Below are 25,316 nucleotides of genomic sequence, written 5' to 3'. Positions count from 1 at the left end.
CTGTAACCAGGCCTTGAAGGTGAGTGACATCTGTTGATTGTTACTGGGCAGTGCCAGCTTCAGGAGAGGCATGTGTCTTCCATCCTTTAGGACAGACAGCCAGGTGGGAGGATGTCCCAGGCCCTGGGAAAGTGTTCACCAGCCAGAGACCCGCCACCAAAGGCTCTTTGAAGATGTGAAGCTGAGCATCCCCAGAGTGACCTGCAGAGTCCTGAGCCTGGTCCTCACCTGCCCGGAGAGCAGCAAGCCAGATACGTCCCTGGGTACAAAGAGCCACCTTCTCTAGGAGGTGAAGACTGTGGCCCATCCCAACCCAGCCTGACTCAGGACGGCCAGAGCCAGTGCCAGGGTCCCTGGCCTGGGGTGAGGGATCCTAAGAGGGGCTGAACTATGACCAGGGGGGAATCTGTGCTCTAGGCTGGCCAAGAATGTGTGTCACTAAGCCAGTGCTTCCTGTCTTCATTCCTACCTTCAGTTTGGCCATAGCCAAGTTTCACTTTTTCTTTGTGTTTTCCCATTTCAATAAATATCTACAATCAAATTAGTGTCACTTGTCAAAAGTAAATATTGGCCCCAAAGAGAAAGACAAAGATGTTGTTAAAATTTAATTAGAAACAGGTACTCAATTAAGGCGTGGAGCTGAAGTCTGGATCTTTCTTTTCACAGCGGTGTTAAAGACAGGCTAGAGCCAGGAGTGGTGGTTCACTCCTGTAATCTCAGCAACTCAGGAGGCTGAGGCAGGAGGATTTCAAGTTGGAGACCACCTCAACAATTTAGCGAGGCCCTGTGGTTCAGTGGTTAAGCACCTCTGGGTTCAATCCCTGGTACAAAAAAAAAAAAAAAAAAAAAAAAGGACAGGCTGTGCCCTTGAATTGCTGTGACCATGTATAGTCATGCCTCCCCACCCTCCCTGCCCTGTGGTCCATCTGTGCATCTCAGGGTTTGGAAAACACTGAAGTAAGCAAATTGTAAACCCTGAACAAATGCATACGGGTTGTTGAAAGAATACATTTAGGGTCCCACTTCTTTTTTTTAAAAATTAAAACATTTTTCCTAGTTGTAGATGGACAGCATGCCTTTATTTTATTTGTTTATTTTTATGTGATGCTAAACATTGAGCCCAGTGCCATACATGTGCTAGGCAACTGTTCTGCCACTGAGCTACAGCCCCAGCCCTAGGGTACCATTTCTTTTCTTTTCTTTTCTTTTTTTTTTTAAAGAGAGAGTGAGAGAGGGGGAGAGAGAGAGAGAGAGAGAGAGAGAGAGAGAGAATTTTAATATTTATTTTTTAGTTATCGGCGGACACAACATCTTTGTTAGTATGTGGTGTTGAGGATCGAACCCGGGCCGCACGCATGCCAGGTGAGCGCGCTACCACTTGAGCCACATCCCCAGCCCCCTAGGGTGCCATTTCTGACCAAAGTTTTTCAAAGGTAGCAACCCCAAGTTATAGGACCTGGAACTGAGTTGGGAAAATGGTTAGAAAGTTCTCTGCTGTCTTCACTCACACAGCAGTAAAGACAAGTCATTGAGTAGTCAGACCTTAGTTAAATCATTCATTCATTCAACATTTATTGAGCGCCTACTGTTGTGCCAGGCACCGTGCTAGGCGCAGAAATACAGAGATGCATAAGATACAGTCCATGCCCTTAAGGATTCACAGTCTAGAAGGGGAGACAAACATGTAAACAAGTAAAATAGGGTATGATAAGTGCTGAGAGAGAGAGAGAGAGAGAGAGACAGAGAGAGAGAGAAGCATTTACAAAGTGCAGAGGTAGCCTGGGGAGGAGGGGCATGGGTGCCTTCCGGGGGGAGGGCTCTGGGGGAGATGAACAGGTGTTTGCCAGGCAGCTGAGGCAGGGGGAGCGGGGGAAGGCATTCCGGTTCAAAGAAACAGCGTGAGCGAAGGCACAGAGGCATGAAACTGTGTCTCGGGCGCAGACTGCTAACCAGTCTGGTAGTATTGCTAGAGTTGTTCCAGGGGCTGTGGCTGCAGAGGGCAGGGAGGCCCAATGAGGAGGGGAAAGAGAGGGTAGGGGGCATCTCAGGGTCTTGAGCGGTGAGGAGAGCCCGAGGCAAGGCTTTGACACTTGAAGAGAAGGCTCCTGGCTGACCCCAGGTACGCCTGCTGGAGGACCACAGGGTCCCTCTCTAGGCCCCAAAGGGACCTGGACCCGAGACTAGAGGAGAAGCAGAGCTGGAGGAGGTGGGGAGCAGAGGGCGAGGGCCCTGGAGGCCACCATGGCTCCCACACTTCTGCATTCTGCTGCAGAGCCCTCCTCCCTGCCAGGGAGGGGCCAAAGGGGCCAGTGGGAATCACGGGAATGGAAGTTCTTGGCAAACTGCCAAGATGAATGTCAGGGCCCCAAACCAAATCCTTACGAACTCAAAAGAGGAGAGGGGTTGAGGATACAGCAAGAGAGATTGTTAGATAGAAGAAGGCAGGCAGAAATTCCCAAGAGCAAGGGCCAAAAGGAGGGAACTGCACTGGTCAGAGGCAGACTGTGGCTCTCTCTCCTCTGGGAAGCCCTTGGGACCCACGGCAGGGGCAGAGGCCAGCAGATAGGCCCAGGCCAGATATGTAGGGAGCTGTGGCTGGCCAGGCGGTCAGGCTCTGCATCTCAGCATCCGGGGTCTCCTCAGCCTAAGGCAGAGGTTTCCTTGGCAACCAGGACCCTCCTGCTTTTAGGCTGCCGGGGGCCCACGGAGGCTGAGATTAGAGACAGACTTCCAGCCCCTTGGGGTTCTTGGAATGGCTCTGCCTGCAAAGGCCTTGGCAAGGTAGGGTGGGTGAGAGGCTGGGAGGAGGGGCAGAGGCCTAGTGACCCAGAGCAGGTAGCCTTGCAGCGACCACTTTCCCAAGGCACCATACCTGACACCATTTTACTGGGAAGAGTTTGTCCCTCAATCTTGATGGGGCAAAGGCAGAAGATGGACTTAGCCTGGTCATGGTTCCTGCCGCCCTAGTCTGGGGCTACAGTGAAAGCCAGGCCTCCTGGGGAAGGGGCTGACAGTAGCCTCCACATTTCCCTGCTGGCCCAGGAGTGCAGGAACAGAGAGGGACCTCCTAGTAACCAGGGTCTGGAGATGTTCCAACGTCCTTCCTTTCTTGTCACCCTTGATGACCAGCCTCACTCCATGGGGTCTCCCAGCCTTTGGCCACTCTTGATCTCATCACCTTGCCCTTCCCCTCCCCACGACCAGTGGGGAGGGGACGATGTCCACTGGGGGCGCAGGTGGAGGTGGTGGTGGTAGCCATGAGGAGGACAGTGATGTGCAGGTGACGGGAAGCCTCCCCACTGCAGGGAGGCTGGCTGGGGTGGACTGGGGGCATCACTTGCTCTTGTGCGTGTCCTTTAGCCTTCGGAGCTCCTCCAGGAGCTGAGCCCGGGAGCAGCCCTCGTCCGCTGTGGGGCCCGGGCCTGGCCCCAGAGCCTCCTGCAGTGCCAGGCAGTGGGTCCTCAGGAATGGGTTGTAGGAGCGCTCCTCTCCCAGGGTGGACGGGCACTGTAGGGTGAGAGGCACCAGGCTGGGTGGACAGAGCCTGGAAAAGGGACCCAACAAAGGAAGGCTGCCCCAGCCCCCACCCATCCTGGGGTCCAGGAGTTCTGACTGGACAGGCCAGAGCTCTGCAGAGGCATCCCCAGCCCCATCTTAGTATCAGGCTCAGGATGGGCTGAGTGCCCATGCTGTCCCCTGGGCTGCTGTCCCTCGGGCTCCCGAGCCCCGCACCGTGCTCCTGCGCTCCATCCGCTGTCTCTGCACCCACTGCATCTTCCTCTCCCGGGCCAGGTTCTCGGGCTCCACCACGCCAGCGAAGCCCAGGTTCTCCTCTGCATACTCGTGACCTGGCAGAGGCCATGAGGCATGAGGCAGATCAGTGGTTTGGCCGGAAAAAGTCCTCCCTGTCCCTAGGCCTATGGTTACCCAACAACCAGGAAGGAAGGCGGGGCTTCCAGGAAACCCACCCGCCGGGCTGCTTCCCCAGCTGTGGGCACAAGTCAGTCAGGAGCAAGAGGCAGAGGCTGGGGGGTGGTGACGACACATACCACTAGGCTTGGAGCCGGGAGGACACTCTGCCACTGCCCAGCATGTCACCTCAGTCAATGAGCCAGAGTTTTCTAGTTTGGCAAGTAGAGAAAACAATAATGCCACAGGGCACAGATGTCACCATTGGGGTCCCAGTGTCTAGAACAGAGCTTGGTTCATGTCAGGTGCACATTAAGTACCTGTCAAATGAATCTATGTTCTGAGAATTAATACTTGTGAATGTTTTTATAAAAATACAAGGCAATGGATACATGTGGGATGCGTTTACTAACTTTTCTGGACTCTGGCTATGAACAATTAGACATCCCCTTGGAATGCTCTGGGTCCTGCAGGGCTCCCAAGGCCAAGGGCTGGCTGGTGGGGATGGCGGTGTGACAAGCAGAAGCCTTAAGGAGCCAGGACTGCACTCCTGAAGAAGGGAGGCGGAGCCTGCCCACCCCTGAGGCGGAACCCTTTGTCCCTGGGCCAGAAGCTGGGTTGGCTCCAGCTCCAGGGGACTGGAGGGGTGGGGCACCCTGGTGCCAGGCCCAGTGTGGGGCTAGAGAGAAGGGGAAAGGTGCCTCACCAGGCCACAGGAGGGTGTCATCGCCCAGCCCCAGCACAGTGTCCAGCGAGCTCAGCATGGTCTCTGCGGTACCCTCAAAGGTCCGTCCTGGTGGGGTCAGGGGCACAGGATGACACAGGATATGGTACTTGAAGAGGGCTGGGACCAACTTGGAAGCTCTGGCCATGCCCCTCCCACCCACCTCCAGGAATTTAGCTCCCTCTTCCCACTGAGAACTGGGCCTGTCAGTCACCCTGCCCAAGGCCAGGCTCCATGCACACAGTGGCATCTGGAGGGAGGGGGCTGCAGAACCTTCAGGTTGGCCTCCCTCCTGAGGCCCAAGCTGGGGAGGTGGGGGGCTGCTCTTTTCCATGGGGGGCTTCTTTGCCTGGCTACCCTTTGGGACTCTGCAGCCTAAGACATGGGATTGCCACCTGTCTACAGATCTCCCCTCACTTAGGGGTCCTCAGGTTTCTACAACCTAATCCCTCTAGTCACTGTTCAGAGAGCCAGGCCCCACCCAGTGACAATAAGTGCCCCTTGGGGTCTTTGCTCAGGTGCAGGATCTTCTCTTCTGTCCATCCCCTGTGGAAGGCCTGTCCTTCCCCCGTGGAAAGTCTTGAGGATATAAAAAACAATTGGGTGCCAGGTGCAATGGTGCTTGTACGTAATCCTAGCGTAATCCTAGCGACTAGGGAGGCTGAAGCAGGAGGGTGGTAAGTTCAAGGCCAGCCAAGGCAACTTAGGCAGACCCTGTCTCAAAATAAAAAGGGCTGGTATGTAGCTCAGTGGCAAAGTGCCCATGGGTACCAGTACCAAGAAAAAACAAACCAAAAACATTGCGTGACACAAAAGCAACATACGCGTTGTAACCAATAGTTTCATGTGTGACATGGACTATAGCTGTCCTGTCTCTGTCCCAACCTCTCTCCACTCTCTCCTCTTTCGGGGAAACTCACCACAGCCAGAGAGGAAGAGCAGGTCCCCTGAGAAGAGGCAGGAGGGTCCCTTGTAGGGCTCCCCATCCAGCAGGTAGACCAGATGGCCTTGTGTGTGGCCAGGAGTGGCCAGGGCCCGGATCTGGAGCCGTCCCACACTGACCACATCTTGATGACACAAAGGGCTGGAGGCAAAGCAATGGGGAGAGAGGGAACTAGAGCTGATCCCCACTCCCTCCATAGGCCCAGGGGTCTGGGCAATTTGCAGGGGGTGGGCTTCCATGTCAGGGAGAAAGCACCTAGTGCCCAGGGTCAGATCCAAACCTTTCCCCTTCCTCTTTTGGGGGCCATAGCTGGGCTAGCTGGAGGGCAGGGAATGCCAATCCTTACCTGGGCTTGGATCTGCTAAGAGCCAGCAAGGATGCCAACAAAGATCTAGCTAATGCCCTCTGCCAGGCCCTCCCAACCTGGGCCAGGGACTTACTGGGTGAGGTAGGGGATGCCGTCCTGAGGGCTCCCGTACACCCGACAGTCCCGGTGCCGACGGCTGAGGTCACGGTTCCCTCCGCTGTGGTCCCTGTAGGACAGTAGAGATGGGCAGCCAACTGTCCCTGGGCCTCCTTTTTATCCAAAGCATCCCCAGGCCTTTGTTCAAGCTGTTTTCCTGTCCAGAATGTCACTGCCACCCCCACCACCCCCGTCCCCACTACCTGGCGCCCCCCACCCCCAAAGAGCTCAGCCTGGCCTATGTTGACTGACCTTTCTGGCTCCTCTCAGCTCCAGTAATCATCCTCGAATTCTCACAAGTAGATCTGGTCACAGCCTGCCTAGTGCCTCCCATCCCCTACGCCCTGTGCCACCTGCCACTTAAATGTTCATAACCATTGGTCCTTTATGCAGTGTATCCCCTACTAGACTTGTTTGCTTTGATGGAAGAGATCACAAGGTTTGCTGGTGCTCAGTCACATACCTACTCCATGGCCACATGCTAGGAGCCACAACCAAATAATACGATGCATGGCACTTTGGGTTGTAAGGTGAGGCCAGCTAGCCATTGAGATGATATGATTATGTTAAGATTTACATTCATATGGAAATTGGACTCCTGCTGTTCACCTTGGCCTGCTACGGGACTCCTGGAGAGTTCCCATTGGTTGGGGAAGGATAGTAGGAGGGAATTCCGGGGGAGGTCCTGGGCCCCTGTTCTGGTAGACCCGACTGCGTGGGTGGACCGGCTTGCTTGCCGGATGTGTACGTGGTATTGGCGGCATTTTCAAAAATAAAGTTTTGTTCCTGCTTGAGTGGCTCGTGATTCTGTGCCCAGCCAGACTGCGGCAGCCACAGAATGGAGGATGAGTGACTGTCCTGCCTTTTAATATGGTGGTGGGAGAGCAGCCCCTTAACTCCACCCCAGCTGTGCTGGGTAACTGTGTTGACTTTCTGCCACCAGCTCTGGTCCTCTCTGGGCCCAGTTCTGACCCACACCCCTGCAGTGGGGCAAGGGTGGGCTAGGGAAGACTGTCTGCCCCCAGACCCCCAGAACCCCCCCAGCCCCTTACCAGTGCTTGTGGGTGCAGAGAATGGCAACCAAGGTAACTCCCTCCTTTTCAATGGAAGCCTGGGGAAGAGGAGGCACTGAGTTGGGGGAGCAGGACGCAGAGGGGGACAAGCTGAGAGACCAGGGTGTGGGTGCTGAGGAGAGGAGAGCCGGAGAGGATGGGGGCTGAGAAAGGGGGGAATGAGTGGTCCCAGCCGGGGGCACTGGAAGAGGGCGGGAGGGTGGGCACGGGGAGGGGGAAGGGAGAGCGAGCTCTAGCAGGGACACGCAGGCACTACACACAGAGAAACCGGGAAAGGAAGGGAGACCCCAGGACTGACAGAGAGGCCAGAGGGTAGTGGGGGCGGGGTGAGGGGCAAAGAGTGAGAGACAGCTTGGAAACTGACTAGACCCACAGTCCTGGGCCAGCACCTGTCTGCCCCCCTCCCCCAGTCCTGTCCCCCTCCCCCCAATCCTGCCTCCCTCCTTCCAGTCTGGCCCCCTCCCTCCCAGTCCTGCCCCCCTCCTTCCAGTCTGCCCCCTCCCCCCTGTCCTGCCCCCCTTCCCCCCCAGTCCTGCCCCCTCCTTCCAGTCCTGCCAGGGCACCGGCCCTCCCCCATGCTGTGGAGGTCTGTGCTCTCAGGCCTGCACACACACCTCCACATGGAGGGGTCGCACATCGCAGGTGGAGGGACCAGGGTCATCCCTTTCTAGCAAGGGAAGAAGTCGACCTCCAAGAGTGACCCCAAGTGCCCCCTGCGTCCGCCTCACCTGCACAGCTCGAGGGTCTGAGGGGTCCACAGCCACAGCCAGCCCGGCCTGGGTGTCTATGATGAGGTAGCTGTAGTTGTCCGAGAGGACGGGGATGGGAAGCACCTTCACTCCTAGGGACGCACACAGACAGAGATGGGCTGTGGGTGGGGAGCCCAGTAGTTCCGGGGAGTGAAGGGTGCAGGGAGTGTGTCCCCACCCCCGGGGATGCAGCCAGGGGTGCCCCGAAACTCACCATTGAAGAGGCGGGGCTGGGTTTTGGAGTGGCCTTTGGGGTAGCGATTCCGGGCCCTGCGCAGCTGCTGTCTGTAGAAGAGGTACCCCAGCCAGGTACGGGTGTACAGGCTGTACCTGGAGGGCGGATGGCAGGGGTCAGCCCTGACTCCCAGGGTCCCCTCGTCATGCCTGCAGCCCCACAGCTCGACTCCTCAGCCGAGGCGATTCCATCAGCACACATTGCTGGCCTACTGTGTGCCCTGTCAGCACACAAGAGGGAGCATGAGACAGACACCTGGAGCTTGCAGCCACCAGGGGGACTGCAGGTTGAATCTACAGCTGGCCCCCGCCTAAGGAGGTGGAGAGGAGTTAGGAGGCAGCCTTGAGGGAGGACAAGCAGCTCAGGAGGAGCTGGGCTGGTGGAGCCAGGCAGGCAGATCCCCCCAGGACCTGTGAAGGAGCAGATCCCCGGGCCCAACCCCAGTTTCCACCTTCAGAAGGTCTGCGCTGAGACCCAGAAACTTCCATGTTGTTGCTGGTCCGGCAACAACTTTGAGACACACTGGGGCAGAGGAAACAGAGGCCCAGAGGCAGCAGACAGCAGGACTTGTTTGGGGAAACTAGAAAGTTCTATTTGATTGCTTGGTAGTGGAAGCATCCAGAGGTGAGGCCGGATGACCCAATCCCATCATCATTCCAGGCCGTCCTGGGCTCACTGGGAAAAGGCCACAGAGAGGACCATGGTGACAGTTTTCCAAACACAAAATGTCAGGATACAGAGGTGGCTTCACAGGTGTGTGGCCTGTGCTGTTAGGAGGGCCCATTCTAAGACAGGCTCCATTCAATTTAATGCTCTGCTGTTACCATCTTGAAATTCTTTTTTTGGGGGGGAGGGGTACCGGGTATTGAACCCAGGGGTGCTTAACCACTGAGCCACATCTCCAGTCCTTTTTATATTTTATTTAGAGACAGGTCTCACTAAATTGCTTAGGGCCTTGCTAAGTTGCTGAGGTTGACTTTGAATTCATGATCCTCCTGCCTCAGCCTCCCGAGTCACTAGGATTACAGGTGTGTGCCACAGCTCTTGGCACATCTTGAAATTATTAATAAATTTATCTTTGAACTTGCATCTTGTGAGTAGAGTCTGAGGCGACAATGGAGCACATGAGCAGAAGAGGAACACACGGTGGTATGAATAGGCTCCATTCCACTCTACCATACACATACTGTATTAGAGATGCTCATGAGCACAGAATTCTGGGGGATCCCTACACATGGAAATTCAAGAAGACCCGGAGTGACCACAGGTAAGTGCACATCTGTGACTGAGGGCTGGGGATGCTGGCTGACCCCAGAGGTCAAGCTATCAGTGAACTAGGATTTGTTTCAAATGCACAGACGACAGTGTTCCAAGGAACATGAATGACCAAAGAACCTTCCAGCAACCTCTCCTACTCTGTGACTTCCTAACTCATCAGTGCATTTATGATGCAGATGATGACAGAGAAGGGGAAGGAAAGATGAGATGACCAATCTGTCCTCTTTCATTCAGTCCTTCCTTAATTTTCAGTAAGTTGTTAGTACTGGTAGAAATAATATTTTAAAAGTTATCAAAAATGAAGTGTTTCTTTTCTTTTATGATCATACTTTTGACTTGTCATTGATTTGGGTAATACTGGAGATTGAACGCAGGAATACTTTATCACTGAGCTACACTCCAGATCTTTTTAAAAAAAATTCTGAGATGGGGCCTTGCTAAGTTGTTGAGTCTAGGCCCTAAGCAACTTGAACTTGGGATGCTCCTGCCTCAGCCTCCTGCTTCCCTGAAATTACAGGTGTGTGCCACCATGCCTGGCTCTACTTTTTAGTACGTTTAATGGCATTTTGTCCCTGATTTTTAAACAAGAGGATCAAGATTTCACTTTAGGCTAGGTTTACAAATTATGTAGCCAGTTCTTTCAGGGAAGGGAAACTTTTAAGTTGGCTGGGGATGGGGTCAGGGGCAGTCTGCATGGGGATGCATGTCAAGCTAGTCAGAAAACAGGAAGGCACTCTGGCTGTTGAAGCCTGAGGCAGAAGAGTGAGTCAGGATGGAGGACAGTCCCCATACCTCTCCAGGATTTCTGATATGTGTTCTGCAGGGGACACACTGAGTGGGGGAGCCTCTCTTCAGGCCCTCAGAGAAGAACTAGCTGATTCGTCTGCAGTTTGGCAGAAGCAAGCAGGCCTCCATGACAATTTGGGAATAATGGTTCAGCTGAAGTTTAATCAGTATCCTCCCTGCCCCCCACACCCCTGCACTGAAGGGGCTTTGTGGTCTTTTATGGGTCATAAGGCCATTTTAAAAAATAAGTCCTTTATTTTGGCTTTATTTCTGTGTCAGTTTCAGCCGCTCGTGCTTCTGTGTCTTAGCAATATTTATTGAGCCCTGGCTATTGGTCAGGCAGACCCTGTGCAGGGCAAAGTCACCGCCCAGGGCAAAGTCACCAGCCACTTGAAGCTTATGTTCTGGCAGGAGAAATAGGACAGTCAACAAGTAAAGATGACAAACTAAAACCAGGGAAAGGATCACCGAGGAACTGCCACGTTAGACACACTTTCCTAAAGAAGTTAGGCCTCTCTGAGGAGCGGACGCGTCAAGAAGTCTGGGGTAGGCTGTGCAGTCTGCGGGCACTCGGAGCAGAAGAAGGGGAAGTGCAACCAGCCCCTCCGGCCACCCGCTGCTGGGGACAGGCTATTCTTTCTGTGTTGTGCTGCTAAAATAGCTGAGTGAGCACAACAGAAAACAGATGGCAAGAATTAATTATAAACAGCACATGGAGTTTTTTTTTTTTTTTAGAATATTTGTGTACATCTCCATTGAAAAGACACTGAGTCGTTGAGAGTGGCTCTCAGTGAAAATACCAGTGGATCTTTAATAGATTTTGTTTGTGTTTTTGTTGTTACTGTTGTTTTGTGGTGCCACAGACAGAACCTGGGGGTGCTTTACCACTGAATGACTAATCTAGTACTGCCTCCACCCTTTTTAAAAATTTGAGACAGGGTCTCCCTAAGTTGCCCAGGCTGGTCTTGAACTTGTGATCCTCCTGCCACAGCCTCCTGAATCTCTGGGATTGCAGGGGTGCAGCCCGGCACCTGGCTGGATTTTCTTCCTATCTGGTAGTGAACATGAAATACTTTTGGAGAGAGCCAGAGTAAGTGAGAAATTCTAAAAGAATCCTGTGGTTCAGAAATAAGATCCTCCCCAAACAAAAATTAAAAACGAAACCAAAAACTTTATTGTTGTATACTCAGGTTGGTTTTACTTTCCTTTTTTTAATCAACAAGCATAAAAATTACTACTTGAAAACACAAATACAAAAGATAGAAAATGGACTTAAAAATAAATGAAAAATAAAGCCAGGAGTGATAGCGCATGCCTGTAACCCCAGCAACTTGGGAGGCTGAGGCAGGAGGAGGCCAGCCTGGGCAACTCAGTGAGAGACCCTGTCGCAAAATAAAATAAAGGGCTGAGGGGGATGTCGCTCAGTGGTAGAGCACATGTATCACCTGGTTTCAATCCCCACTACAGAGAGAGAGAGAGAGAGAGAGAGAGAGAGAGAGAGAGAGAGAGACGAGGGGAGAGAAGGGGGGGAGGCAAAGAAAGAATGAAATATATAAACTGAAAGACATATTAAGAAATAAAAAAGACACATTAAGGTTGCCAAAGTGTCCCTCTGATCCCTTGAATACTCTTGGAGAGGGTAGAGGATAGCGGATTGAAGCGAGTGGGAGACACAGGTGTCAGCCATTTCTACCATCCTGAGAAGAGGGCGACCTTCTTCTTCATTTCCTCAACAATTTACCCAGGCGTGGCAGAGTGTGTGTGTGTGTGTGTGCGCGCGCGCACGTGCACGCTGGAGAGAGGTGGTGAGTGGACAGGTGTGGCTGCTGCCCCTCTCTGCTGGAGCAGGAACTGGGGGTTGAACTGTCCCTGAAGGTTCTGAGCTGGAGGAAGGGTGCTTGGGTGGCTGTCAGCTGCCTGAGGACAGGCCCCACAGTGGCCTGCAGCCGGAGGTTGTGCAGGACCCTGCAGGTGAGGAGCCTGAGGGAATGGGAAAGAAGGAGGGCACAGCCCGCCTCCTCCGTGCTTCCTCCTGGGCAGGTCCCTTGCCTGTGCTGCCCTCTCCTCCCTCAAGAAGCCTTCCCTGGCCCTCAGCCTCCCTCGCTCACGAGGCTCAACACACAGACAACACTGAGAGCTCCAGCATAGGAGCGCAGTCCGCACCTGCACCTGGGCGCTGGGGGCAGTCAGCCAAGTACATGGGAAGGAGCAAATTTGCATAGCCTGCGAGTATCTCCTCCACAAGAGTCTAATTAGTCAGCAGGGGAGAAACCTGGCTGACTCCACCTGAAACCAAGATCAAAGTTAACCTCAGGCCTGGGGGTGTAGCTCAGGGGCAGGCAGAGCATTTGCCTAGCATAGGTGAGGCCCTGGGTTCCATCTCCCGCCCTGCAAAGAAAAAAAGAAAACCTCAGCAGCCACAGTATACAGACATCATGTGCTTCTCAATATCTCAATATGATGCCAAGGAGGGCATGACTTCACTTTGCGGTACTCAAGCCAAAAATACATAGCCATAATTTATTCATAAGAAAACCTCAGACAAACGTGTCAACATCATGACAGACAGACTGAAAACTAGGAGACTAAATGCTACTCCGGGAGCTGGATTGAATTCTAGACCAGAAAAAAGAATATTAGGGAGTCAGTTGGCAGAATTTGAATAAGTTCTGAGAGTAATAAATGATCTTGTGTTGATGCTAATTTGTCGGTTTTGATAATTGTACAGTGGTTATGAAAGATGTTAATATTTGAGGAGTTGGGCAAAGGGTATATAGGAGGGCTGGGGATGTGGCTCAAGCGGTAGCGCGCTCGCCTGGCATGCGTGCGGCCCGGGTTCGATCCTCAGCACCACATACCAACAAAGATGTTGTGTCCGCCGAGAACTAAAAAATAAATATTAAAAAAAAAGGGGGTATATAGGAATTCTTTGTGCTATTTTGGCAATTCCGAAATTATTTCAAAATGAAAAGTTAAAAAGTTCAATGAGACAAGCACCTTTCCTCTGTACCGGACACCACCTTGCACCATGTTGAGGCCTGTTTGTCTTCGTTTTCTCCCTACACCAGCTCTGTGCCCTTGGCAGGCTGTGCATCTTGTAGATAAGGTTCCTCATCCACAGAATGGCAAGCCACACTTGGGACTTCGAAGAGACTAAGTGGCATAGAGCAAGATAACAGGCAAGGCTCTGTCAGGGTGGGAGGGGTTGAGCAACTGCCACTTCCTTCCTAAATTCAGCCACACAGCTGCTAGCACAGGGTCATCTGCTGGGAGGGACTGAGAAATGTCCTTCCCTGCCTTATTGGATGCTTACATGCGGGCTTTGGTTTTGTTGCCCAACAAAGAGCTGTGAGGAGGGACCATGTACTAAGGGACTGGGGAAACCAGGTCCCTCTCTTTTGCTTGTTTGACTCAGCAAACAGTTACTGCACTGTGGGACACAGGGGGGGGAGCAGAAGACAAGGTCCATGGCTCCGGCCTCCGGGAGCTTGTGCAGTAGTGACAGGAAGAGCCACAGAGGCCAAACCAGAAAATGCACAAAGTATCGGTTAATTCGAGCTGGGGAAGGAGGAGAGGGACCTAAGGGAAGAGGCCTGACTGTGGCAGGGTGGCCAGGGAAGACCTCTTCTCTCAGAGGTGATATGGAAGCTGGAAATTGAGAGTCGGACACTGCAGTGGGCACTGTTCTGGGCAGCGTGGTATCAAGGCCTGGGCAGGAGGGAGTATATGGTATGTTCTAGGAGTTTCTGGGGGGCTTCAGTCTCTCGGCAGGGCTGGGAGGACAGAGATCTGAGAGGCAGGCAGAGGTCAGGCCATGGTTGGAGAGGAGTTGCTGCCAGGCCAAGGCAGAGAAGCCATGGTCTGACTTCCCTTTCTGAGCACTCCCTGGCTTGCTGCACCTGCAGGCAGCGACAGTGGGTGGTCAGAGATGCTGAGTCATCCAGGTGGGGGTGACTCAGGGCCAGGACCAGAGCTGGCTCAGGGGGAGGGGCGGCCCTGTTGTGAGCCCTGAGATCTGTGTCTCCTGATCTGTTTAATGACAGCCTTGCACTCCCAGAGTGGGAAGGTGGAAACTCCCCAAATGCCCATCAGCAAATACATAAACAAGTGTGACATACTCACTGGAAACCTACACGGCCAGCAAAACAAACCATCTAGCATAACGGGTCTCCACATGCTCAAGGCTCAACATATACCATTAAGCTAAAAGAGGGGTTGCTGAGAAGACAGCTGACGACATTTATTAAAAATGCCAACACATGCAGAAACCACAGAGCTACCATTTTGGGATACAGATGTAGGTGGTAAAGTAAGCAGGGCGACAGGGGCTTATTTCTTAAACTGGGGGATGGGACAGAGGCTTGCTCTAGTATCTAGCCTTTTTTGAATGAGGGACTAACTCTTTAAAATCTCAAAACCACCCCACTGCTCCCTGCCTTTGCTCTGGCAGCCCCCCCCCCCCCTGCAATGCCCTCCTGCCCACCCTCAGGGCCTTCTCTATTAACTGTGTTTCAGGCTCTGCTCACACCTGTCTCCTCAGAGAAGTGGCCCTTGATGAGGCCACCAGAAAACCTCTTTTCTCTGCTCCACTTGGGGCATGCGGCCCCCCCACACCCCCCTGGGTCCTTGAGGCAGAGGTCATGCCTATGGCTTCCACCCAGGCGCCCTGGTCAGTGCCCGGCCCAGGGTGGGCAGACTCCCACCTGCGCCTCCTGTGGCTCTTCAGGGATCCTGGCAATCCTGCTGGAGCTCCCAGCTCAGCCCTTGGCATCAAGAACGTCTGGCTGGTGAGTAGGCGAGGCCAGGAGAGGGCCTGGCCTGTGGATGGTGCCGTGACAGAGGCCAAAATGTAGATCCCAAGGGACACCAGGCTGCTGGATCCTGGGAAGCCCAGGGGGGCGTCTTGCCCAATTAAGTCCTCTCCACCCATCTCCCCTTCCTCCCACCTGCTTCCCATGTCCCTCCCTCTCCCTGCTGCCTCCACAGACCTGGGTGAGCAGGGTGCTCTGCCAAGCAGGTCACCCAGACCCAAGGGCAGGGGTGGGGTTTGTGTCACTGGGGCACAAAATCCCAACTTCCTCTGCCGTGTGGTCTGCAGCCAGGGCCTCCAGGCCAGGGAGGGGAAGGAGGAAGCTGGAGTCTGCAGCTGCCCCCCCCCCCCCAGCCCCTGTTCTGCCCAGCTCAGGTCACAGGTCCCCTCTGGAGCTCATGCCTCACCTTTAATAACAATGAGCAGCTTTCTTGCCTCCGCCTGTGGGCACACCCTGAGTCACGTGCTTCCCACCCCTGACCTCAGGCAGGTCACCCTCAAAACAGGACTGAGGCAGGTACTGTGGTCCTCCCATTTTACAGATGAGGAAATGGAACCCAGAGAGGGGAAAGGAGCTCGCTTGATACCACATAATGACTGCAGGCAGAGGTTCATTCCTGGCATTTTGATTGGGAGTCCACCTGGGCACTCAATTCCTCCCCAAACCCCAAATGAGGGGGTAGGATGAGAAGAGTGGTTCTGAACTATTTCGGGGCCACTCCAATTCCTCTGAGGGCCTTTTCTGAGAAAAATGATATGTCAGGGTGGTTATAGTGACCTCGACACACAGGGCAGAATTTGGCCTCTGGGACCTCCAGAGCTTGGACAGCTCTGAATCCTTTCTCTGGGCTAACTTGTTACCCAGGCAGCGTTCTGCACACAACTGCAGAGGTACAGGGACCCAGGGGTCTCAGGATAAGACCCTGACCCAGGACTTATGAAGGGCCCTTCTAAATCCAGGCTCTGGGTTTCCTGATCCTGGACGGCTGGCGGGGCTGATGGTTCTGTGGGTCCCACTGAGAGCCAGATAGAGGAGAGAATTTAGGAAAAAAGGAACAAAGCCCAGTGGAGAAAATGTGGTAGTGGAGGAGTCCCTGAGAAGAAGCTATGGCCTGTGGCCCACCCCACCCGACCTGGCTGCAATGCTGCTTTTATTCTACAGTGTTGGGGATTGATCCTGGGGTCTTGTGCAAGAGCTCTGCCACTGAGCCACATCCCCAGGCATTTTTGTTTATTTATTTATTTTTGAGACAGGATCTTGCTAAGTTGCTTAGGGCCCCACTAGGTGGTTAAGGCCTTGCTGTTTTTTCTTTCTTTGTTTTGGTACTGGGGATTGAACTCAGGGGCACTCGACCACTGAGCCCCATCCCCAGCCCTATTTTGTATTTTATATAGACACAGGGTCTCACTGAGTTGCTTAGCACCTCGCTTTTGCTAAAGCTGCTTTGAACTAGCAATCCTCCTGCCTCAGCCTTCCGAATTGCTGGGGTTACAGGGGTGCCCCACCAAGCTCAGCTGGCCTCTGGTTTCTTGAGTCATTACCAGGTACATAGCTTCTGTTCTTCTATTGCTGGATGCAAAAGGTAAGACTCACTCCCCAGCCTCAGCTTCCCTTTTTGTTAATCTGAGTGTCCCCCTAAAGTGCACATAACTCACAAGGTGACATTGTCAACCCTGGGAACCAGAGGTGGGTTCACAGTCTGCCACGGTTTCCCAAGTAGGGTCAGCAAGCTGGGATCCAGGACAGAGCTTCTCAAAGGAAGGCCCTGACCAACTGCTCCTGAATGATCTGGGGTGCAGGCTAAACAGGAAGGTTGTCTGAGCTGCACAGTGGTGAACACCTATAATCCCAGCGACTCAAGAGGCTGAAGCAGGAGGATTGCAAGTAGGAGGCAGCCTGGGCAACTTAGCAAGACCCTGTATCCAAATGCAATAAAAGGCTGGGAACATAGCTCTGAAGGAGAGCGTTTCTGAGCTCAATCCCCAGTTCTGGGGGGAGAGAGAGAGAGAGAGAGAGAGAGAGAGAGAGAGAGAGAGACTGACTCTGATTTTTCTCTATTTCTCTTGTCCCTCCTCCTTTCTTGAATTCTGATTCAGCAGTTCTGCCCGGAACTATCCACCATCACCTCACCTAAAACAAAAGTTTCTAATTGGTCCCCTGGGACCCAGGTGGGAGACAAAAAAAATCACCCCGCAGAGAGGGCAGGGCTGAAGCAGGAGCAGTGGCCCTGGGTGAACTGCAGCTGCCCAGGGGCCTCCCTACAGAGCACCAGCCCTGCAGTGTCGGGTCACAGACACCTCCTGACCTCACTGAGCCAAAGCATGGCCTCTGGTGTCCGAGGCTGAGCCTCCAGCCTAGGGGATGCTGTGTGGGACAGCTGGGGACCGTGAGTCAGAGCCCTCCTACCCCTCCCTCTGGTACACAGAAAACACACAATAGAACTCTTCTTCCTCCTCCTCCCTCAGGCCCTTGTGCCATCTGGGCATCAGCCTGGGATGGCAAAGGCCAGGAGGGGATGAGCATAAAGGGGTCTGTACCCAACAGAATGACCTGAAAATCCCTACTGCCAGGGTCCCCCCCCCCTACTTTTTTTTTTCCGTAAGGAGTTTGAACCCTGGGGCACTCAACCACTGAGCCACATTTCACAGCCCTTTGTTTTTTGTATTTTATTTTGAGACAGGGTCTCACCGAGTTGCTTAGGGCCTCACTAAATTGCTGAGGCTGGCTTTAAACTCACTATCCTCCTGCTTCAGCCTCCTGAGCCACTGGGATTACAGACATGTGCCGCCAAACCCAGCCCCTCCAGTACTTTCTAAGTGGCTCCTGGCCTTAGTGGGTCCCTGATTCCAATGTGACCCAACAACTAAGCCCAGGCTGGTGAGGCCTCGGGTCAAGGGTGCTTCTGGCCAGGACCCAGCTTGCCCAAGTTTGCATGTGACCAGGGACAGGGCTTTCTTTTCTTCCTTCCTTCTTTCCTTTCTCTCCTTCCTTCCTTGGGATTGAACCCAGGGGAGATCTACCATTGAGATACATCCACACTCCCTTTTGGTTTTTATTCTAGACAGAGTCTCATTAAGTTGCTGAGGCCTCTCTTAAGTTGCAGAGGCTGGGCCTGAACTTCTGATCCTCTTGCCTTAGCCTCCTGAGTCACTGGGATTACAGGCATGTGCTGTCATGCCTAGCTTGCAATAGGACACTCTTAATGACACTGAACTTGGAATGGCAGGCCAGGATTGCAGCTCAATAGTAGAGCATTTGCCTAGCACATGTGAGGCACTGGGTTTGATCCTCAGCACCACATTAAAAAAAAAGTTATAAAAATTATATTTAAAAAAAACTTGAAATGGCCATCTGAGTGCTGAGGGACCTGGAGGGCCACCAGGACACAGGGTTCTGTTGGAGTCAGGGCCTGTTCAGAGGTCTCTTTGCAATAGACAGAAGCTCCCTGTTTTGTGCTTTTTCAAAACTCAGGAACAAGAACCTGAGCCGGCTAAGGACGCCTAGGGGGTGAGGTTCTCCTGAAGCTGCCAGATTGCCTGGGTGGGGGTGTCACTTCTCTGCCCAGAGAGGACCATGCATACGGGGTCAAAGCACAAGACTGCATTTCCTGCCATCCTGGGACAGCTCTTCCTTAGACTTCGCAGCCCCCTCCAGAGGACAGTCATCTTTCACGAAGGGGAAGGAGTGGCGCTTGGGGCTGTTGGACCTGACAGGAGGCACAGTAGGAGGCACAGTAAGAGCTGGAGGACCCTCCACTGAGCCTCGTGCTGGGTGGGCGGCCTGGGCCAGTCTCCTTGCCTGTACTCCTAGGCCACTTGCCCAGCCAGGCTCTGGGTTTTGTTTGTTTTGGCGTGGGGTGGGTTTACTTTGGCCTTCCCCTTCTCTTCCTCATCCTGACCCTAGGCTCTCTTGATTCAACCATTCCCTGAGCCAGGCCTGTGGGAACCAGAGTCGACCCCAGAACGGGCAAGAAGGTGCACTGAATCTGTAAGAGGAAAGAGGGTAGCAGGGTCCAGTATGGAGGCAGAGATGAATTTGGACTGAGGAGGCTGGGCTGGCTTCCTGGAGGAGATGGCACCTGGGCCAAGCCAGTTTGAAAATTCAGAAACATCTAGCAAGGGGGCTGGGGATGTGGCTCAAGTGGTAGCGCGCTCGCCTAGCATGCGTGAGGAACTGGGTTCGATTCTCAGCACCACATAAAAATAAAATAAAGATATTGTGACCACCTAAAACTAAAAAATAAATATTAAAAAAAAAAAAAAAAACCAAACATCTAGCAAGGGCCAACATGAGCCAGGCATTGCTCTGAAGGCTGGGACACGGTAGTGAAGAAAGTTTCTTCCCTTGTGTGGCCATATTCTGGTTGGAGGAGAAAAACAATAAACAAATAGACAAGTCAATGTATAGCATGTCAAGTGGGGACAGGTCCTGTGGAGACTGAAGCAGGGCAGAGAGAATGGAGTGTGCAGAGGCGGGACATTGCTGTTTACATGTGGGGTAAAAAGGGGCAGAGAATATTGAAGTCGTTCTTTTTTTTTTTTTTTTTTTTTTATACTGGGGATTCAATCCAGGGGTGCCACATCCCCAACTCTTTTAATTATTTTTTCTATTTTGAGATAGGTTCTCACTAAATTGCTTGGGGCCTCACTAAGTGGCTGAAGCTGGTCTCAAACTTGAGATCCTCCTGCCTCAGCCTCCCAAACTGCTGTGTTTACAGGTGCACACCACTGCACCTGGCTGTCATTCTTTGAATGGACTCGTTCTTTGTAAGAGAGATGGAAGGCTGAAGGGTCTGAGCAGAGGAACAGCATGCTTCCAGCTTAAATCAGAACAGTTTCATTCTAGTCGCCACACTGAGGACACTGAGGGGCTGGAGGGCAGAGACAGCAACGGGAGGCCAGGTGGGAGGAGAAGCAGGGTGGGGAGAAGTTCAGATTTTGATGCATTGTGAAGACAAATCTTGAGGATGCAATAAAACTAGACCAAAGAGACACTGGGGAGGACAGAAGTACTGACAGGTCAGACAGGAGTACAGGAAGAGTCCTGGGGAAGGGGACTTGGGCAGGTCTGGGGTTGGGTGCTGAGGGCTACAAAGACCTAGGTGGAGGTTAGCAGCTGTGCTCTGTGGTTTGGGAACGGGACACCTGTTGGGCAGTAGGGGAGGTGTGCCATAGGGAGAGCAGGGAAGCCAAGGGGCTGCCATGGTCTAGGTGGCAGGTGACTTCTCCAGGTCCCAAAGGCCTGAAGAAAGGAAAAGAACCCTCTCCCCCTTCCCCTTCCTGACAGGCTGTTGCAGACGGCCCAGCACCTTGCCTTCAGCTGGCTTTTATTCAGGCCATGAGCAGAGCAGGGTAGATGGTCCTTCATTCGAGGATCCTCCCATCAGGACTCCTGCCACCCTCAGCATCAAGATAATGGGCCCCACTGGCCATGATAAAGGGCTTCCTCTTACAGAAGTGGTGCAAGTAAGGTTCACCCTGGGGATGGTTGGTTTTATTCAGGTGTGTGTGTGGGGTGGCCAAGAAGGATCCCTGATGCACAGGAATGAGGGGGCGAGGGGCTTGGCCAGCTAGGGTTGTCCACTCCCAAAGGCTGCCGCTATCTACCTTCAACTCTGCAGGCCACTACATGAGCCTCGCCTATGCCCCACTGACCTCCCTCAGCAGACAGAGGCTCTCCTCGGGGCCTTGTTCTGCAAAATCCTCTCAGCTATCCCCGAGAAGGCAAAGGGGCAAGAGGGAAACTGTGGCATGAAGCAGGGGCACACATGCAAGAGTCCCCTCCTCCCGATTCCAGCTCCTGGGGTTCCCCTTCCCTGCACCAGTTTGGATATCTGTTTACATTTGTTCACGTGCACCTTTCCCCCACCCGGGAGCACTGAGGCCACATTCTGCTCCTGTCTGTGATCCTAGTCTCTGCCCAGGGCAGGGAGGTGTGAACGAATGGAGGGATGTGGCCCTTCCCGGTGGGTGGTAGGTAGACAGCCGTGGAAGACACTAGTGGAGGGATATAAGGAAGCTCCAGAAGGAGCTGGTCACGCCAGTTACCCTCCCTCCTGCCCATCCCAGGCTACAGCAATTACCCACATTTCTTGAGGACCTACTCTGAGCCAGGCCCTGGGCACCTACACGTGAAATTCCATTTCATCTTCAGAGAAGCCCTATGAGGCAGGCACTCTCGCCATCCCCATTTTACAGATGCAAACGGCACAGAAAGGTTGTCTGTCCAAGGCCACATGGCCACTGCACAACAAAACCAGGATTCAAGAGCTGATTTGTCTGGTGACATGCTGTGTGCTTAGCTACTGTATACCCTCCCAGCCCCCACAGAGCCCCAAATGCATGTGTCTATCCTCAGTTTTGCCTACCTCAACTGTGCCCAGTTATTCCCATTCCAAAAGACCAGTGATTGTGTTTGAGGAAAGCCTTTTATAAAGTTGACAAATGCCACTTCTGTATCATTATTAATGATATAAACAGCCTCTTTCCCGGCCATTGTTTAGGATTTCCCAGGGTCTGCTTTCCAGCACCCCACCCAATCCTCCATTTGTGGTCCTCCCAGCCAGGTGCCCATGTGCTTTCCCCTCCCTCCCCATCCTTCCTGTGGGCCTGGAGGTGCCCACAGCACCAACTACTACGCCTACACATTCTAGCCTACACATTCTCGGTGGGTTTCCTGCTAGGCTCGCCTCTCCAGCAGCCATTGGTCTGTCCCCCAGGGGACTGGACCAATTGTTTCTCAGACCTCAGAGCATAGGGTCTGGAATTCTGATTCCAGGCACACCCTTCTGCTCTGCCAATTTGGGAAGTTAATTCCAGGCAATCTTGAAATCCAGACAATGGAAAGCCCATAGAAATAATGAATTCTGAAGAAGATCTCTGAGAACTTGAAGTTCAGGAATTTGGAAATTTCTGGATCTCAAGTTCTAGGCATACCCAAAACCTCACAATTCTGATAGAATGATCTTGGATATTCTGATCTCAGTAATTTTAATTCCAGTTCCTCATGGACATTCCTATTTTCCATTTCCTTGGGCCATTTGTATGATAAACTTTTTTTTTTTTTTGTACTGGGGATTGAACCCAGGGCATTCTACCACTGAGTTATATCCCCAACCCTTTTCATTTTTAAATTTGAGACAGGGCCTTGTTAAGTTGCTGAGACTGGCCTTGAACTTGTGATTCTCCTACCTCAGCCTCCTGAGTTGTTGGGATCACAGGTGAGCACCACTGAACTCAACCAAATTTACCAAGTTTGGAAGCTGGAAATAGACTTCAAACTCTCTTCTCAAAGACAGCTGTCAAATTCCCAGAAATTTTGTAAAATAAATTTTTTTAAAAAATTTTGTTCCAAAGGGTGTAGCTCAGTGGTAGAGGACATGCTTAGCATACATGAGGCCCTGGGCTCAATCCCCAGCACCAAAACAAAAACAAAAACAAAAACACCCCTCATAAATATTAAGATATTAATCTATTCAAAATGTCATTATTTTAATGCTATCTGCAATGGGAAATAGCATTAAAATAATGAGCAATGGCAACTTGGTTGGAGCATTACCTACAATGTGACCAATGTTTGGGATAATGGCAACACAAGTATCCCAAAAATCATGTACAAGATTTCTTTCATCCCCAGTATTCTTTTTCGTCCCACTAGGCCTTTCTATTTCTATTTCTCTGAATGCTAGTGAATGCCTAGGCCTGAAGCCTGGGGGGGAATCTGGGGAAGTGGGGGAGGAGGGGTGAATTGCACAATGCCTTCTCTGAACCTCAGGAAATTCCCAGGACTTGGCCTTCTCAGCAACCTGGCCTTTAGCCAGGGCTCCCACAATTCTCATCCCCCTAAATCACTGTCCTTAAACTGGGGCTTGAGTTTCTGCCCCATGGTCCCACTGGAAGTAAGGGGCCAGGGAGCCCTCAAAAGCCTGTGTTTTTCTGGCTCCTTCCCCTGTCCCCCTGTCTCTGTGGCAGACAGCACTGGTCACTGCTCTAGCCTTGGTCAGGGAAAGCAGGGCAGGGGGAGGGGAGGGAAGGGTATGCTGGGGACAGAGCCACTGGAGGTCAATGAGCCTTCAACAATCAGGCTGTTAGTCCAGTCAGATTTCTCAGCCAGCCGGGGGCCTCCAGGGTCCGGGGTAGGAGAAAAGGGACAGACTGATCTATATGGTTGGGGCTCCTGCTTGGGACAAAAGAACCTATCTGGAGTGGCAGGGAGTTGGGTGATGGGGCAGGGATACATTAGGGAGGGGCGGTTTCAGTGCCAGTTATTTGGTCTGGGGCTTTCCTTCTCTCTTGCACCTGCCAGCTGAGCCAGGTCCCGTCTCCCCGGCCCGAGGCCCCTGCAAGATCCCCACTTCCCAGCTCCCTGGTCTCCAGCTTCTTATCTGGAGCATTTTCCCAGCTGCCCTCTCACACTGGCTCCCTGGCTCCCTCGACCTCCTCAGCCGGTCCCAATTCTCTAGCCCTCCAACTCCTGTCCTTCCTCAGTCGCTGCAAACTCATAGGCTTCTCCATCCCATTTCCCGATCCCTCCGCTCTTACCCCGGGACCCTCTAGCCCAAGCCCGGTCCTAATCCCCAAGCACCCCAGTCCCGCCTCCACGTCCCCTCTCCCAGCGCTCGCGCTTTCCCGAACCCGCATCGGCCCAAGCCCGGGCACTAACCCGATTCGGAAGAGCAGCCGCCGGCTGCGCGTCATGAGCAGGCCGCGGAGGCCCCGCCGCACCTGGCAGCTGCGGGGACTCAGGAGCAGAACTACGGCGAGGAGCAGCAGCCCGCAGCCGGCCACCCACAGCCCAGGCGCAGGCCAGCGGGCCCAGACCATGCTAGGGGCCGGCACCGGCGGCCGCCGGGGGCGTGGCTGGGCGTTGCTAGGCGACGGCCGAGCCCCGGCCCCACGCGGGGAAGCTGCGGGATGGGGGCCGGGCTCCGGGCGCGCGGGCTTCGGGGCGCTCAGGGCGTTGCGGCGCCGCCCCGCCCCTGGCTCGAAAACGGACCCGCCCCCTCGCCAGCCTTGGCCGGGCGCACGCCGAGAAGGCCACCCGGCTGGAGGCGACCGGCTCTACCCCTCGTTGGCCCGCCAGGAGGCCCGACCCAAACGAGGTTCGGACCTGGCTAATCTGGGTCTACAGTCGCCTGAATCCTCTGAAGAAAAAGAAGCCCGCAGCCTGTGCCTCCTTCTTCCCCCTCCAGGGGACCTTGGGAGAGGCTCTGGAGTGGTCTTTTTAGCAAGAAGTCCTAAAGAGACTTTTTGAGGTGGAAGGAACCTGGAAGTTTATCTGAGTCAGTTGCTGTTCACTCAGTTTATTCATTCACTAAATTACTTTTCTAGCTCCTCCTAAATGCCAGGCACTGCGCCAGCATCTGAGGATGAAGGGTCAAAGATACCCAGCCTGTGTTCCTGGAATCTAGAATCTACAATCTACAATCTAGTGAGGAGACAAACCAAGTTAGCAAACAATTATATGTATATACTTCACACACACACACACACACACACACACACACGCATGATGACAAATTGTGGTGCTATAGAGGAAGCAAAAAGTGGGGACAATGACATGGAGCGCAGAGAGGACTAATTTAGATGGGGAGGGCCCCCTGAGGAGGTGGCATTTCACCATGTCAGTAGGATAAGAGGCCGCCCAGGCTCGGGCTGAATGACTTGATCAAGGTTATGCAGTGAGGTGGGGCAGAGCCAGGTCTAGGACCAAGGCATCCTCCCTCCCATGCCCCATGGGATTTCCACATTGCTACCCTCCACCCCTTATTGCTGCCTTCCTGAAAGTGTTCCAGGAGTCCTTATGGCTGTGGGATAGAAGTGGATGCAAGAGGGCAAGGGAGGTGAAATCTACAAATTTAGGCACACAGGAGTCAGGGCTGGGCTCCTCTGGATCCGGCCTTGCCCTGGCGCAGTACAGGAAGGAAAGGAAATGCTGCAAGCAGTCAAGCTCACCAGGGCTCCCTCTGGGAGATGGTGTGGAGGGAAGCAGGTGAGGCAATGCTCTTGTTTTCTTCCCTGCTTCCTGTGCTCTGGTCTAAGACCAGATAACCTGACCCCCACATCATACATTTTCTCTTTCCTCTGAAATACAAGGATTAGATTTTTGGATCTAAAGGCGGCAGCCATACTGTGCAGAGTGTATAACTATAGGATCATTGTGTACAATGTACCCTCCTTTTCCTACTTCTACCCAAAAAGCCAAGGGATGGGTGAAATTTTCCCCAAATGCAATTGCAATATGTATATACTTAACACACACACACACGCATCATGGAGCTTGTTTTACATGGATACATCTTGAGGGACAGTGCCTATGACCCACATCCATCTTGTTCCTTGCCTGC

The 25,316-nt window shown here is 53.2% G+C and overlaps 1 protein-coding gene across 1 annotated transcript; it reads right to left on the bottom strand.

Annotated features, from left to right (window-relative positions):
* Positions 1 to 1,533: 1,533 nt before the first annotated feature.
* LOC308630764 (putative hydrolase PNKD) lies at positions 1,534 to 23,908 on the bottom strand. Its single transcript, XM_081261323.1, has 9 exons — positions 23,633 to 23,908; positions 8,076 to 8,191; positions 7,841 to 7,953; positions 7,092 to 7,150; positions 6,017 to 6,109; positions 5,554 to 5,717; positions 4,616 to 4,702; positions 3,733 to 3,848; positions 1,534 to 3,507 (listed from the first exon to the last, which is right to left on the bottom strand). The coding sequence occupies exons 1-9, from the start codon at positions 23,791 to 23,793 to the stop codon at positions 3,334 to 3,336; spliced, it is 1,083 nt and encodes a 360-aa protein (XP_081117449.1). The 5' UTR covers positions 23,794 to 23,908; the 3' UTR covers positions 1,534 to 3,333.
* Positions 23,909 to 25,316: the final 1,408 nt, after the last annotated feature.

This window comes from Spermophilus citellus (genome assembly GCF_964194105.1).
Source record: "Spermophilus citellus genome assembly, chromosome: 11".
Taxonomy (NCBI): domain Eukaryota; kingdom Metazoa; phylum Chordata; class Mammalia; order Rodentia; family Sciuridae; genus Spermophilus; species Spermophilus citellus.
Note: the sequence above shows the minus strand (reverse complement) of the source record. Positions and strands in the feature narration are given on the sequence as shown.

Excerpts from the sequence above, each read along its gene's own strand:
- LOC308630764 (XM_081261323.1), bottom strand. The coding sequence starts at position 23,793 with ATGGTCTGGGCCCGCTGGCCTGCGCCTGGGCTGTGGGTGGCCGGCTGC. Across the intron at positions 7,151-7,840 it reads CAGACCCTCGAGCTGTGCAG|GCTTCCATTGAAAAGGAGGG; the intron begins GTGAGGCGGACG and ends CCTCTTCCCCAG. Across the intron at positions 6,110-7,091 it reads CTCTGCACCCACAAGCACTG|GGACCACAGCGGAGGGAACC; the intron begins GTAAGGGGCTGG and ends ACTGTCCTACAG.